This window comes from Canis aureus, chromosome 5 (assembly GCF_053574225.1).
Source record: "Canis aureus isolate CA01 chromosome 5, VMU_Caureus_v.1.0, whole genome shotgun sequence".
Classification (NCBI taxonomy): domain Eukaryota; kingdom Metazoa; phylum Chordata; class Mammalia; order Carnivora; family Canidae; genus Canis; species Canis aureus.
Window position 1 is genome coordinate 72154764 of NC_135615.1, and position 15763 is coordinate 72170526.

Consider the following 15763-nt stretch of genomic DNA (forward strand, 5'->3'; position numbering starts at 1 on the left):
CTCTTCTTAAGAATAATAACAGAGGCCACTGATCATTTCAGGCTCACCACATGCCCGCACAGCACCAGCTACCCACTTTCTCCGCATGGCATCTCATTTAGGCCTCATCGCCTGAGGCAGAGACCCCTATTATTCCTGCTTGACAGGTGAGCTTAGAAAACTCACTCATCACTCAGTCACCCAAATCAGGTCTCTCCCTGCCGGCATGTGACACACAAAAGCATCGGGGGCCCAGGAAAATGCCTGGCCAAATGGTGAGGAAGCAGGTCGATGTCAGGCCAGGCCCTGTGTGGGGCACCTGCCAGCCACAGGTACTTCTCCCCACCTGATAGATGATGTGACTGAGGCCCCAGGGGATGCAGGGGCCCATGCACAGTATAACGTGGTGGCTATGTGAGTGGGCTTGAGTATTAGACAGACTTGAGATCCGTAAGGCAAGTCACTTCTCCATTCTGAGCCTCTGTTTCCACCTCTGCATATGGCATTGCTGGGGATGCAGCACGGGGTCCACCTATCACCAGGCCCAGGGTGCGCACAAGCTCTCAGGAAATGGTGGCCCTTCACAGGCACTGTGGAGTCCACAGAAGCTGGACTTGAACCTACATCAGCCGGATACCAGAGCCCAGATTTCCTTCACTATGAGAAACAGCACAGCCAAGCTGCTTCCCAGGTTCAAGAAGAGGAAGGAAGAGAATTAAAGAAGGAAGAGAAACTGGGGGCCGAGGGCCATGTGCCAGGCACCACAGCGGGCATGTGCCTGGTGGCAGGGACTCCACTTTCGGGGGCACTCTGCTGTTTCACCTGCCACAGGGACCTCTCTAGGTTGCCAGGCAGATCATGTGAAGTAGCACAGGGAGACATGCCCAGCAGAGCCAGGCACACAGGTGCTCGCCACTGTCGGGGGGGTCTCTTGTTCCTCTTCTCGCTTCCCATCGGAGTATAAAACAATGAGATGTGGGCATGAGGCTGGCACCGAGTGGATGCAGTGAAATAACAGAAGCCTCTCTCTACAGCTGGAGCAGAACCTTGGCTGAGCACTTTGCCTCTTTGTGTGAAAGGCCCTGGTCAGCATCATGCCCTGTGGCCTGTGGGAGGGAAATTTTAACCCAGCCTGTGCTGGGAAGGCCTCAACTCTCCCTCTAGAAAATGCCCCACAGCACAGAGGGAGGCTGTGGCCAGTAGGGATGGTCAGGGAGGGCTTCCTGAAAGAGGGGGACAACTGACTTCATTCAGCTAAATGCAGTCAGCAACTGAGCTGACTGCAGTCTGCTCCCAAGGTTCTTAGCCAAGGCCTCCCTAAGGCAGAGGGATTGCCAGAAAGGGAAGCCCAGGATCTAGAGCCTGGATGGGGCTCAGGCCCTTCCAGTTCCTTTACAAGGCAGGTTCAAGCACAAGGCAGCTGCCCCAGGATGTCTCCTCCATGGCCCTGGGGCAAGTCTGGGAGTGTCAACTCTTTGGCTTCCCCCCCATCCATCCTGAGCCAGGCCATAGGAGCTAACAGGACCCCCAGAGACTGACCTGAGCCAGAGTGACCCCCAGCTGATTATCCCTGGCCAACAGTGGCCCCAACATCATCCAGACCATCTGACTTCAACCAGAAGGACCACTAGATTGCCTGACTAACCCCTGGCCAGAGTATCCCCTGACCTCTGCCAAATGAGTCCTACAACTGATCTCAGCCAGGGTAACCTCCCTGGCTGACCTTCCCCCTCCCTAGTGTCACCTGAGGCAGAATGATTCCCTCTCCCTGGTCCATGTACACCTCCAGCTCTGTGCCTCTGGGCCAGGCCCAATTCTAACCACAACCCTTAGGGGATGACATCTCCTCAAAGAGAGCCCCATCCTCACCGTCTATCCAGCTCACCCTGGAATGGGAACAGTCAGGCCTCCTAGGTCCTGAGGAAAACTGTATCACCTCCAGTCTGGGTGGCTCAGGAACTACAGCCCTGTCCCAGCTCCTGCTAGAGACCCAGCTCCTATCAGAGGCCACCACCCACCCAGGGCCCGGAGAAAGGTGGGTGGATAGGAATTAGACCAGACTTTGGATTCAGAGCAAGAATGTTGACTCCTTCAACACAGACTTGGGCCACAGACACACACATACACGTCAGCACCACCGTGAGAGAGCTGTCACTAACCATCATGTCCACCTATCCCCATGAAACTCCACAGTAATCCCTAAGGTAGGTACTATTATTCTTCCTGTTTTGCAGATGGAAACTGAGACACAGAGAGAGGAGGTGGCTTGCCCAAGGCCACATTCTAAGTCCCAGAAGCTGGGATTTAAGCCATCTATCTTTATTCAGGGAGACTAGGTCCAAACAAAATAAGGCTCTGGTGTTCTGCTGGCCACATGTTCTTAATTCAGTTCCACTCAGGAAATGTGTTCACTGAAAGTACAAAGCAAGTCCCAGGCTGACACTATTAGAGGCACAAGGATGATTTAGATTCAACCCTGCCCACAGGGACCTCCCAGTCTGAGTGGGGGTGATGGAATAAGGCAAAGCAGAGAAGGGTCAAGGCCACAAGAGGGGGTCCGGGAGAAAGACTTTCCTGGAGGTGGGTGCATCTAAGCAAAGCCAGGAGGGCTGGATCTCATTCTGGCCAGTAGAGATAAACAGAAAGGTCTGTGAGGCAAAGGGCTCAGCAGAAGCTAATGAGGGCAGGGAGTGAACACATAGTCCAGAGCATAGAGAGGAGCGAGGAGTGACCAAAGCACTGGGTGGGAGCTGGAGACAGGAAGGCCGAGGCCAGACCACAGAAGGAGGGTCTTAAGTGTCTGGGTGAGAAGTCTGACTTCATTTGGAATGGGGAAGCCAGAGTAGGGTTCAGATGAGACAGTGTTACATCCTCCAGGCCAGGAGGAGGGCAGGCGGGTTCTCCAGGGGGCACCACAGGATCAGGTGGGAGCTTGGTGGGACAAACCACCATGGGGTCCACAGTCTGATGTCAGGAACTGCTGAGGAAAGGAGCCTCAGGTCCCCTCCTAGATGCAAACGGCACACACTCTAGTCACACCCAGAGAGATGCATAACACGCACACACACACAGCCCCACACTCCCTTCCCCCAGCCTAGTCCAAGCCTCAGGAACACTGCTCAGCCCGCCTGGGGCCAGGGAGAAAACCAGACCCCGCCAGGGGTACCCCATCTCTGCCCCGGCCTCCCAGAGAGGGTGGGCTGGATCAACCCAGGACCCCCACCGGTTCCCCCAGCCTCAGCTCAAACTGGCCCAGCTACATTCCTCAGCTAATCTCCCCAATCTGGCAGGCGGTTGCCTCAGCAACCGTCAGCCACAATTTGGGAAGGCAGGAGGATGGCTTATCCACATCCGGCTGGGCTGTAGATGGGGCGATGTAAGGGGCGAAGCAACCTCCGTGGGAAGAGTCAGAGTGTGGGGAGGGGGTCTCCCCCACATGAGGGTCTCCACAATTCCATGCGCATGTGTTTCCATATGTTGGTGTGGGTGTGCGTACATGACTGTGAGAGTGATAGCCTGGTACCGACTTGTGAGCACTCAGCTGAGAGGCAGAGACCTGAATCTAACCAGCTGAGCCTCCAACTCCCTGTGTGACCTGCAGCAGGTGACTTGCCCTCTCTGAATCTCTGCTTCCCCACCTATGAAATGAGAATGGGGACCCAGGTGACTTCTAAGGCCACGTCCACCTCTAGAATTCTAGTTCCATGTATGTGAGTATGCACACAAGCAAGAATAATTTGAGGGCAGAGAGACTATGGGGCAGAGGTATGTGAGGGTGAGTATGGGTCTCCAAGTGTGGGTCCCCCAGACAGTGTGCTGTGAAGTTAGGGTGTCTAAGTGTACATTCATGTACAGAGGTATATGGGCATACTCGATGATAAGCATGTACCTACAGGGGAGGTGAGTATATGCAGTGGGATAGAGGCGAGGTGTGTGCGTGTGCCTCCGTGTGAGCTCCAGACTTTCCTCCCCACCAGACAGGGAATGATGCCCTGTGCCAAGTGTGGCTGCCAGCCACCACCAGTATTTTCTAAAGGACCCTAGGTAAACAGAGTTTGTTTGCAATGAGATCTCTGTTCTCTTTGGTTTATCAGTAGAGCATCCAGTTCCCAAGGGTGGCCCCAGGAGAAACAAAACTTCTCTCAACATACTGCAAGTTTAGGGGCTGGGAACATACGCAATCATAGGCATGGCCCCAACCCTGGCCCCAGGGAAACCAAATACAACCCCAATGACAGCCCTGGCCTATTTCATCATCTGAAGCCACATCTCTATTCTAGGTAGCCCAGCTCAATCAACCCTGGAGCCAATGGTGGCTTCATCCCTTAGATGTTCTTGCCCAACCCAGCCCTATCCTGTGTTCTCCACCCCAGCTACAGCTCCATGGCAGGCCCGCCTAACCCCACTTCCTCGTTTCCTAAGGTCAGAGACTGGCTCTTATGCCTTTGAACCCCATCCCCAAGTGCTCATATAGTAGATGCCCAACAATGGCAAGACTCATCAACCCCATGATCCTAACCAGTCTGACCCCAACCAACCCCCACCCAGGCTCAAGCACCATGACTCTAACCCGGAGACCTGGCCCGGCCCATTTCACTGCTTTACTTGCCCAGACCAATACATCCAGACCTCAGCCCAGGTTCCCTGGAGCTGTTCTCCAGAGCCCTGAATAACTGATGTGCACTCAATTAAGGGCAGGGGTGACCACCTTCTAATCACCCAGAATTCAGCATGGCTGAAGCCAGGAAGATCACTCAGGACAACAGAGAGATAAAGCTGAGTTCGTACCCCCTCCAGGAGCCAACACAGGACCCAGCAATGCCAACATACTTCCACCTCCAATGAGGATAGAAGGAAGCCAACTCTAACAGGAGAAACTCAGGCCAGACCCACGCACCATCTCCTTGATCACCATGAAAATCCCAAGGTTAACGGTAGTGCTGCCATGTTGGTGGTATAAGGTGAAGGCCCCAGGCAGCGCCCAACTCCAGTCAGAGGCAAAGGGCTGAATGGGGAGCTGCAGTGTACAGAGGTACAGTGGGCAAAGAGTACACAGACACCCTGTATCATATAAAGCCACAGTGCAGCAGAGCAGAGAGGCAGAGGGCCATGCACAAACCCACACAGTGTGAAAATCTGTACTTTATTAGAGTCCATGGAGACGGGGCTATGAGGTGCCATGGCATGGTTTGCTGAGAGCACAGTGCAGCAGCTCCACGCTACATGGAGGCAGATGCAATTATACACCACAGGGTGAGCAGAGCACACGGTGTGCACAGACCCCAGTACAGACGCCTGGTGCAGAATGGCAGAACTGGCCGGGGCCATGACGCAGTGCTGAGGTGTCACATCCGCTCTGGGCATGACCCTGAGCTGCACAGAGGCACAGCACTCCAGGGCGGCACATCCAGTAGTGCACTGGGCCAGGACTCAGTGCTACAGGGACAGGTGTACAGAGGAGTGCCAAGGTGCTATGTTCAAGCACTCCTGGTTCTTCGCCCTCTCCAGACCCTAGCACAGAGCCAGGTACACGGTTGGTGCTCGGTGCTCCATGAACACGTGCAGTGCAGACAGAGGCTCAGGGCAATAACCCCGTGCCATGCACAGATGCGCAGATGCAATGCTGGGTACCGTGCAAAGGTGCCACACACAAAAACCCACGCCAGTCCCAAAGCCCAACAAGGTGGCTCCAAGCCAGCATGAGTACACACTCCTTGTGCAGTGTGCAATGTAGGGCAGGGGTGCATGCAGGACAGACACTTGAGGCAAAGATGTTGCTCAGCTGGGACCGCCAACAGAAACCTGGGGGAAAGGACACCAGCCAACTCCCCAGCAGCCATCCCAAGAAAGGCTGAGACACCAGAAGGGGCATGGCGTGGCAATGGTGCAGTAGACTGTGACAGGGTTGGCCAGAGAGCACATATTCAGCTCCATGCAGTAAAGCACTAGGACAGAAACGTTATGTGAGGCAAAGGTGTACTGTGTTGGTACAGTCAGTGCAAAGGTGGAATGCAAAGCAGCTGTGCCCAGACACTCAGGAAAGGCCACATACCCAGTGCAGTGCAGGCACCCGCTGCAAGCATGCAGTGCAGCACAGAGATGCCATGTGATGCAAGGATGCAGTGTGGCAGCAGCATGCCATCTGTTGGCACAGCACAGTGAAAGAATACTAGGAGCTGGGCAGCCCGGGTGGCTCAGTGGTTTAGCGCTGCCTTCAGCCCATGGCCTGATCCTGGAGACCCGGGATCAAGTTCCACATCAGGCTCCCCACAAGGAGCCTGCTTCTCCTCCCTCTGCCTGTCTCTGCCTCTCTCTCTCTGGGTCTCTCATGAATAAATTAAAAAAAAAAAAAAAAGAATACTAGGAGCTGGTCCCAAATCCCTGGCGAGTCCACAAGTCCAGTGCCATGTACACTGCCCAGTGAGGTAGTACAGTGTAGAACAGAAATGCTCTACAAGGCAAACATGCAGTGTGGCCACGGAAAGCCCAAAGTTGGTTCCAGGCAGTGAGGCAGTGTAGGGGCTCTACCCAGAAACCAAGGAGAGTCCACCTTCCCGCTGCAGCAGTGACATCTGGTAGAGTGATACAGCACAGATGAGAGCTGCAAAGACACAAGTGGCAGTACGCGTACTGGATGGCAGTGCAGGACAACGGGCAGATGCAGAGGTGGAGCACACAGACCCTAGGAGGGTCCACACGGCCAATGCAACTCAGAATCTCAGCATGGTCATGCAGTGCAGGTCTGAGATGCAGTGCAGTGCTGAGACGCAGTGCAGTGGCCCAGTCCTGAGGTCTAGGCCCAGGAACCCCAGAGAGGGTACGCTTGGCCGTGATGCAGTGCAGCTATGTGTAAGGCAAAGATGCGGCACACTACAAAAGTGTTGCAGGGAGCTCCCACATGCTGTGATGCACTGGACACCAGGGACACCCAGACCCTGTGCCTCCAGCTCTGCCAGTCTAGGCTGGCTAATCCACCAACTGGGGACTGAGGACTCATTCCTCCACCCTGTCCTCCAAACCCCAACATTTTCCACCCCAGTGACTTTCCCAGGGCATGGGATGAAGCCGTTGCTGTCCATGGGATGGGAGGCCAGGACTGTACACATTGCCCAGGTATTTATATCTGAGCAGGGCCCCAGCATGCTGTCAGGCAAACAATGAATTCAGATTCTACTGAAAAGCTTTTGGGCAAAGCACATCCCCTGGCCCCCAGCCCAGGGCAGGGCAGTGTGGGTGGGGCAGGACAGGGCAGAGACAGGGAGGGAGACCTATTGGACTAGGCCCTGGGACAGGGTGACTAAGAAGTGGGATGAACAGCAGGGAGGATGTGAGAGACAAGCCAGATCCAACCAACCTGGCTGGTCACTCCTGCCCTCCCTACCACCACCACCTCTGGGGCCTGGACTTCATCAGAAGCCAGAAACAAACTTTTCTGCTCACACAGGTTGCCCGCACACATGCTTAATAACTGTTGGCACCTACACAGTGCTCACTATGTGGCAGGCCCTGTTCTAACAACATACTTCCACATATAAAATATATCCTCATGGCAACCCCATGCAGTGTGTTCTATAATGACCCCAATCTCACAGATGAGAACACTAAAGACCCAGAAAGGTCAAGTACTTGCCCAGGTGTTACACAGTTAGTAGTGATAGAGCTGGGATTAGAACCCAGAGCCCAGGCTCTTAACCACACTGTAGGTAAAACACATATTTACACACACACGCAACCACAAGGGTGCACATGTACACATCTATAAACTATACACACACATTCTGAGCAACGTATCCCTCACCCTCTCAGCTAAGACCTATCTATCCTTGTCATCCACATAGATTTCTGACACCTCCCAGTTGTCACCTCCTTTTTTTTTTGAAGATCAAGTGAGAGTGCACATGCGTGTGACCAGGGGAGGGGAGGGAAGGAACACAGACAGAGGGAGAGAGAGAGACTAAAGCAGGCTCCACACCCAGTGCGGAGACCCATGCAGGGCTCAATCTCACGATCCTGAGATCATAACCTGAGCCGAAATCAAGAATCGGACACTTAATTGATTGAGCCACCCAGCTGCCCCAAGTTGTCACCTCCTTATCCCCAAATGCTCCATGTTCTCCTGTTCTCTCCATTTGACTCCCAACCCTCTGCTGTTCCCCAACACCACCTGTCCCCTTGGTCCCAGCTGTCCCGTCTCCAGATATATCTTCATCCCTAGTTATCTCCCATGCCCAGTTGTCCCCCATCCCCCAGCTGTTACTCTGCCCCCAGCTGTGATCCTGGCCATCAGATATCCCCAACCACACCCCTTCCCAATTTCCCCCATCCCAGCCCTTCCTACACAGCTTCTATACTACAAAACCTCAGGGACCCTTCTGAGTCTCTGTTCTCCACATCCCTTCTGATCCACCACTAGGTCCTGGGATCTGCACCCTGGGAATCTGCCCAAGACTTCATGAGCCTGTTGGCTGTCCACCTCAGGAGTCCTCCCCTGGCCATTCTGAAGGCAATGCCAACCCTGCCCAGAGCAAGCCAAGAGAGTATACTGGCCCCCATCTGTGATAGCCCAGCACCACCCTCCACCCACTCCAAGCCTTCCCTGTGTACCCAGGGGTTCACATCAATGCAAACACTGAGTGGGGACCAGCCATATAAAAAGGCCTGGGGACAGGATGACAAGGACCCAGCCTAGCCTTCAGGGGACTTCCAACCAGTAGGCAAAAAAGATGGAAAACAACTCAGCAGGCTATCCCACATGCCTTATGGGAGAAACCTGAAAAAGCCATGCAGGGGGTGGGGAAGTGAGGAGTGTCCCTAGGGGAATAACAGAGCTGGACTCTGAGGCTGGATTAGCAGGCCCCCACAAGGTAAGAAGGGCAGGAGAGGCATTTTCAGCAGAAGGCACAGCATGTGCAAAAGTAGAGGGGTGTGAAAGAGCCTGGGGGGTTCTGGGATCAGCACTGGCCGGGTGATCCCAGATCATAAGGTGACAAGGAGGAATGTGGTCAGGGGAGGAGAGGCACAAACATGAAGCAGTTCCAGAAAGTGGGGTGTGCATCATACAGGGTTTGGGTTTCATTCCTGGGTACTGGAGAGCTTTCAGCTTGGGGCAAGCAAGTGGCAATATCCCATGTCTGCCCAATAGACATCATTCAGGTCACAGGTGCTGGAAGCACTGGGGAGTTGATGGAAGAATGGAGACCAAGGAGGGCTACTGCAAGAGTCCAGGCAAGTAATGATGGGCTGGGAGGAAGGGGACATAGATTCAACAAAACCTTCTTCCATGGCTGCTGAGTGACGACGGTTCAATCAGATCACTTCCACCCCCTGAGGTGTCCAGGCCTCACACCTCTAGGACAGCACTGTCCCTAGGACTTTCTGCCCAGATACAAATGTCCACCACCTGCACCGACCAACACAATAGCCACCAGCAACACGAGATTCTTGAGGATTTGAGGTCTGGCAAGTGTGATGGAGGGGCTGGTTTTAATTTTCATGAATTTTAAGCAATTTAAATTTAATAACCACACATAAGTGGCCACCATGTTGGAAAGTGCAGGTAGGAAACATTTCCAACGTTGTTAGAAGTTCTATCGTAGGAAGTTCTATTGAAAGTCAGCTCTAGACTGACTCAGCATGGAGAAGGAGAACCATCGGGCCCTTCTCCAGAGGCTCCTGGCCTTGGGGTCTAAAGGGAGATTGGGAGACAAACTCCAGGGAAGGGGTGTCAGAAGCCAAGCTGGCAGAGGCCCTGGTACAGAGCAGCACACAGTCATCAGGACACTCCCCACCCAACACATGTACACCCTTTCCTGGAGACAGAAACACCTACCACAGGGCGCCTCCCCCACTCAGACTCACAAACACTCGGATATTCTAACGCATGGGTACCCTGTTGCTGGACACAGATACCCTCACACTCCTATATCCAGACACTTGGGAACCCCACACCCAGACACCCGAGTACTCAGCCCCACATGTGGACACAACACAGAGACACTCTTGTACTTGAACACCCATTAACCTAAGACTGCCAGACACCTGGATACTCCCACCTCCAGATCCAGAGACACTGGGACATCCTTAGATTGGCACACCCTGATCCTCCCACAGCCTGGCACTAGGATGCCCACACCTAGATACTGAGGTACCACCCGCCCAAACAGATCTGCACCCAAACTGCAGAAATTTGACACTTAGGTACCAAGACACCCCAGCAGCAGTCTCCCCAGGATCCAAACAGCTGGTCACCTCCCTATCTCAAACTCAGAACTCAGATCCTACCACACAGGGTAACCAGATGGCTAGACACCCTGACAAGCCACACATATGTCCTGTGCCCCAGGCTACAACTATACGATCACTCACTCACACACACACACACACACACACACACCCCTCACCCCATCCTGACTGCCCAGATGCCAGGATCACACCTGCACACATCAGCCAACCTCCCACAACCCCACTTGCAGGGGGCACTACCGGGAGCGGCTCTCCTCCCCTCCCTGGAGCTCACAGTCAGGACACAGGACCCCACCTGCCTTACTCCAGGATCTAGGACAAGAGAACTGAGGCAAGGCCTGCCCTCCCTCCTCCCAGGACGCTCAGCTCAAACTGACGGTTGGGACTCCAAGCCTCCCACCACCTGCCGAGGCCTCCAGCACAAAGGCCGAGCCTGAGGGCAGGACAGGCCCTGCCAGCTGCTGGGGGGGCGGGGCTGGAGGCAGAACTGGAAGCTGGGGGGAGGGGCTGGCAGGCAGGAGTCTGCTCCCTTCCATCTCTGCCAGGGACTCAACCTCCCCAACTCACAGCTCCCAGATGACTCTGTACATGGCCTTTTCACACACAACACCATCCCTCGGCAGAATTTTCCAGATTCCTGGAGGGAAAACGGATTTCTTTCATCTCTTACTTTCAATGGAGTCAGTGCGCCCCCATCTGGCTTCTCCAGCTCAGAACTTGACCCACTGGACCGCATTCATTCTTTCTTGCCACATTTATTCAGCAACCAGGATTGGGCCAGGATTTCTACCTGACACTAAGCAATCAGAGGTGAACTAAATACCCAGTCTCTGTCCTCACAGAGCTCATGATCTGGAAGGGAGAAAGGACCAATAAACCGTAATTACACTAATTACAATGCTATGAAAAAATTCAATCAACCCCCACTCTCCCTTCCTGAGCTAGAACAGGGAGTAACCAAAGAAGGCTTCAGGGAGGAGGTGATGCCTAGCTGAGACCTGAAGGAAGAACAAGAAGAGTTCACGAGGAGAAGAGGTGGAATTAGAGAGTTCTGGGGAGAAAGCACAGTGTGGAGGACAGAAGGGGGTTGTGGGAGGAAGGGGGCACAAGGCACCCCTAGCAACTCTAACTAGCCCAGCCTTGCACGAAAAGGCCACCCCACAAGTCCAGCTTAGCAGATGACAGCATGGAAGGATGGCAGCATGCCTCAAGCAAGCAGGTGCCTGCCCTGAATTCTCTCTGACACTTGAGCTGGGCAGGGGGCTGCCAAGGAACTCAGCACCCCCACCCGGGTGGAGTCAGGACATCCTGTGGAGTCTCCTCCCCCCAGCCTCAGGGAGAAGGGCCAGCTGCTCAGACAAGCCTTTATTGCCCAACCTGAAACCACTGGGCAGCCTCTCCCTCATTCCTGTTGTCCACAACCCCAGCAAGCAAGCAAAAGGACAAAATGAGCTAGAACACAGAGGAATAAATTATTGCCAGATTTGCATGACTGTGAGACAGCACACACCCACCCTTGGTGGGCCAGGGGACTCCACGCATTCAGGGAGCCAGGCTGATTTCCCCCAGGTTTGGGGCAAGGATACATCGAATCCCTTCTACAAAGCATTTATTTATGAATGAAGCCCTAAAGGTAATAGCTACAAGCGTCCCAGGAACTTTAGGAGTGAAGTGACTTGCCCAAGGTCACAAGGACAGCAAGTGGCAGGGGTAGAATTTGAACCCAGGTCCCCCTGGCTTCAAATCACAGCTTCTGGGGCTCTGCAACAGTCCTCAAAACCATCTTTTGTTCCCTGGCACTCACAGAGCCTTGCTCTACAATCCACCAAGTACGATGCCCCATTATTTTAATGCCCATAAGGCATAGGAGGAAACCAAGACCCCCCAAATGGAAGTAACTTGCCCAAGATCTCACTTCCATCCCAAATCTCAGTTCTTGACAGTCCCCCCAGCCCGGAGGGGGTGAGGCACAGAAGGGTTCTCGCAATCAAGCCGCGGTGGGAGGAGGGGAGGCACATAGCGAACCCCTCCCTCCGGTTTGATCTCGGGGTGGGGGGAGGGGACAAAGCCGCTGGAGGAGGGCTTGGAGGGCTTGGGGGGGGGATAGGAAGCCGGGCCCCAGCTCCCAGCTCCCAGCCACCCGCAGGAGCGGCTGCAGGAGCTAGAGGAGCGAGGCCTGGGAGGCCCGGGAGGCCCGAGGGGGCGGCGGGGCAGCGAGCTCCAGTCGGGGAGGCCGGGAGGAGTCCCTCCGGGCCCAGGTGGCCCGGCACGTGCCTTGGCTCCGATCTCTGCGTGGGGCGTCTCCCCGTTACTCGGCGCCCCTGGGTACCGGGCTCGAGCCACCCAAACGGGGGGGGTTGAGAGGACGAGGCCGCGGGAGGACGACGGGCCGCCCCTGCCCGGGGCACGGGTGGGGCGCAAGTCGGCCGCCGCAGGGGCCCGGGCTGGGATCTCAGGCCGCAGGGCAGGGTGCGGGGCGGGGAGGGGAGGCCGACACACGCGCACGGCCGACGCACCGACACACAGACGCGAGCCCCGCACCGGCACCGAGACACACGCTCGCACACGTACACGCGCGCCGCGGTCCCGGCAAAGTTGCGGAGTCCACGGAGGGAGTGTCCCGGGAGACCCCGCGCCCGCCGCGCCGCCCGCCCGCCCCGGGAGGGGGCGCCGGCCCGCCGCCGAGGCCCCTGCCCGCCCGCCCCGCGCCCCCGGCCCCCCCGCGCCCCCGGCCCCTCCCCCGCCGGCCAGCCCCGCGGGGGCGCCCTCCCCCCCGCCGCCCCCGCCGCCCCCGGGCCTCCCCGGCCTCCCCGGCCTCCCCGGCCTCCCCGGCCTCCCGGGCGCCGCCTCGGAGCAGCGGGCCGCCAGCGCCGCGCAGAACTTGCGAAACAACAAACAGCCCGACAGGCCGGAGTCGGCGGCCGCGGGGCCCCTTCCTCCCCCGCGAGCTCAGGCCCGGCCCGACCCAGGAGCCGAGGGGGCGCCGCCGCGGCAACTTGGTCCGGGCCCGCGCGCCACCCGCGCGCACACACACACGCGCACACACGCAGCCTGACACCGCCCCCTCGGGCGGCCCCGGGCCCCGGGCACACTCGGCCACCGCCCAGGCGCGCACCACACTCGCACATTCCTGGACACGCAGCCGGCACGCAGCGACACACTCGCGCGCTCACATCCGCTCCTACACGCGCATTCCCGGCACACTTGGCATTCCCCCGGACCCACGCGACCCCCCGGCGGCGCACACCAGCAGCCCCAGACACTCCCACACGTACACATCGCGCACACGGCGCACGGACACACGCGTTCCGGACCCGTTCCCACGCCTTCGCACACGTACACGGACCGCACGAGCACACACACCACACGCGCGTCCCCCGATGCACACGCGGACGGAATCCACGGAGCACTCCCGGTCACACGCAGCACACCAACCCACAGCACCCGCGCGGACACAACAGGCAGCACTCCCTGCCCGCGGCGTACGAAACGCAAACAAATGCAACACATTCGCAGACACAACTCCGGCCACACAACCAAACTCAGATGCACACACACCACCTACTTGGCCGCACAAACACTACACACTGGCAGGCGCACGAGACGGCGCACACCCAGCGCCTCGATGCACACAACATGCCCCCAACACGCTCGCGGACGCACAACGCACACGGCACCTTTTGGTGCACACATAACTCACGGACACACAACGCTCGCATACACACAACGCCGGGAGAACCCGATCGCGCATCCAGCACTCAGGCACACGCAGGGAGCCGAACGCCCGGTCTCCTAACACTTACACTTTCTTGAGAGCTACGCCACGGGCCCCGGGGGCTCCGCGGGGCAAGCTCGGTCGGACCGACGCGCGCTTACCTGCCGGAGTCTCGGTCTCGGGCGCGCAGAGCTGGAAGGTGAGCGCCAGGACCAGAGCCTGGGCGCGGGCCATAGCGCGCCGCCGCCTGCCCCGGGGCCCGGCGCAAGGGGTGCCGCCGCCAGAGCCCGAGCCCAGCCCAGCCCGAGGCGAGCCAGAGCCGGAGCGAAGCGGCGCGGCGCGGAGCGGGACTGGCGCCGAGTCCAGAGCGGGAGCCCAAGCAAGCGGGGCGCTGACGTCAGGCCCCGCCGCGGGTTCCGCGGTCTCGCGGCGCCCCCTGCCGGCAGCCTCGCGCTCTGCAGCCGGTCCGGTCTCGGGCTGCCCCGGCGCGCCCCTCCCCCACGCCCGCCCCCCCCCCCGCCCCCCCCAAGGGGTCCCGGGCCAGGTCTCTTCATCACCCAGCACCGACATTCTCAAGCCAGCACGCTCGCTGCCCACGCTTAGCTCTGCAACAGCGCTCTTGGAACAGAGACCCAAAGACACCCTGCTTCTGTCCCCTTTGATGCTTGAATGCCCTCCTACCTAGGCCCCTCCAAATGCACATACCTTCAAGGACAGAGTGCTCATCGCCTACCAAAACCAGATAGTTGGGTCTTCCGAAACGCTGGCTTTTGAAGTTGTTCATAATATTCCCTTATTATCCTCTTAATATCCACGGGATCTGTAGTGATGTCCCCTCTTTCATTTCTGCTATTGGTAACTCATGTGCTCTCACTTTTTCTCAGCCTGAGGAGAGGCTTGTTGATTTGTTGATCTTTTCAAAGAATCAGCTTTTGGTGGAGTTGATTTTTCTCTTATGACTTCCTGTTTCCGATTCCACTGATTTCTGCTCTAGTTTTTTCTTTCTTCTGCTTCCTTTGGATTTAATTTGCTCTCCTTTTTCTAGTTTCCAAAGCGGGAGCTTAGCTGATTGATTTTAGATCTTTCTTCCTTTCTAACATATGCATTTGATGCTATATATTTCCCTCTAAGCACTGCTTTTGCTGCATCCCATACATTTTTTCAAGTTGTGTTTTCATTTTCATGGAGTTTAAAATGTTTTTTTAGGGATACCTGAGTGGCTTAGCGGTTGAGCAGCTGCCTTCAGCTCAGGGCATGATCTCAGAGTCCTGGGATCAAGTCCTGCATTGGGCTCCTTACATGGAGCCTACTTCTCCCTCTGCCTAGATCTCTATCTCTGTGTCTCTCAAAGATAAATAAAAATCCTTTTAAAAAATAAATAATTTTTTTTTATTTCTCAACACTTCTTCTTTGATCTATGTGTTATTTTCTAAGACTTTATTTGTTTAGAGAGAGAGAGTGAGAGCTCTAGTGCTTGCTTGGGTGCACTTGCAGGGGGAGGGGCAAGGGGAGAGGCAGAGGGAGAAGGGAGAGAATCCCAAGCAGACTCTGCCCTAAAGACAGAATCTGATGAGAACTGGATCTCACAACCCTGAAATCATGACCTGAGTCAAAACCAAGAGTCAGACACTCAACCAACTGAGTTACCCAGGTGCCCCCGATTCATGTTTTATTTAATCTCCAAGTCATTTGATGTTTTCCAGCTATCTTTCTGTTTTGATTTCTAGTTTAATTCCACTGTGGTCTGAGGGCCAACATTGTAGGTGTTCTAGTCTTTTAAAGTTAAGATGTGTTTTAAGGCCCAGAATATGGTCTATCTTGGTGAAT

General features: G+C 56.1%; 1 protein-coding gene across 6 annotated transcripts in view; it reads right to left on the minus strand.

The window, feature by feature from the left end:
• PTPRU (protein tyrosine phosphatase receptor type U) overlaps positions 1-14741 on the minus strand; it is a 78445-nt gene extending 63704 nt beyond the window's left edge. For 3 of the 6 annotated variants that reach the window (XM_077898812.1, XM_077898811.1, XM_077898810.1), the window contains exon 1: positions 14098-14256. In XM_077898812.1, the coding sequence (XP_077754938.1) occupies positions 14098-14170 (73 nt within the window). In that variant the 5' untranslated portion in view covers positions 14171-14256. Of the gene's footprint in view, positions 1-14097; positions 14257-14641 lie in introns of those variants that run through there. The other 3 variants (XM_077898809.1, XM_077898808.1, XM_077898814.1) reach the window with 2 other exon arrangements.
• Positions 14742-15763: the final 1022 nt, after the last annotated feature.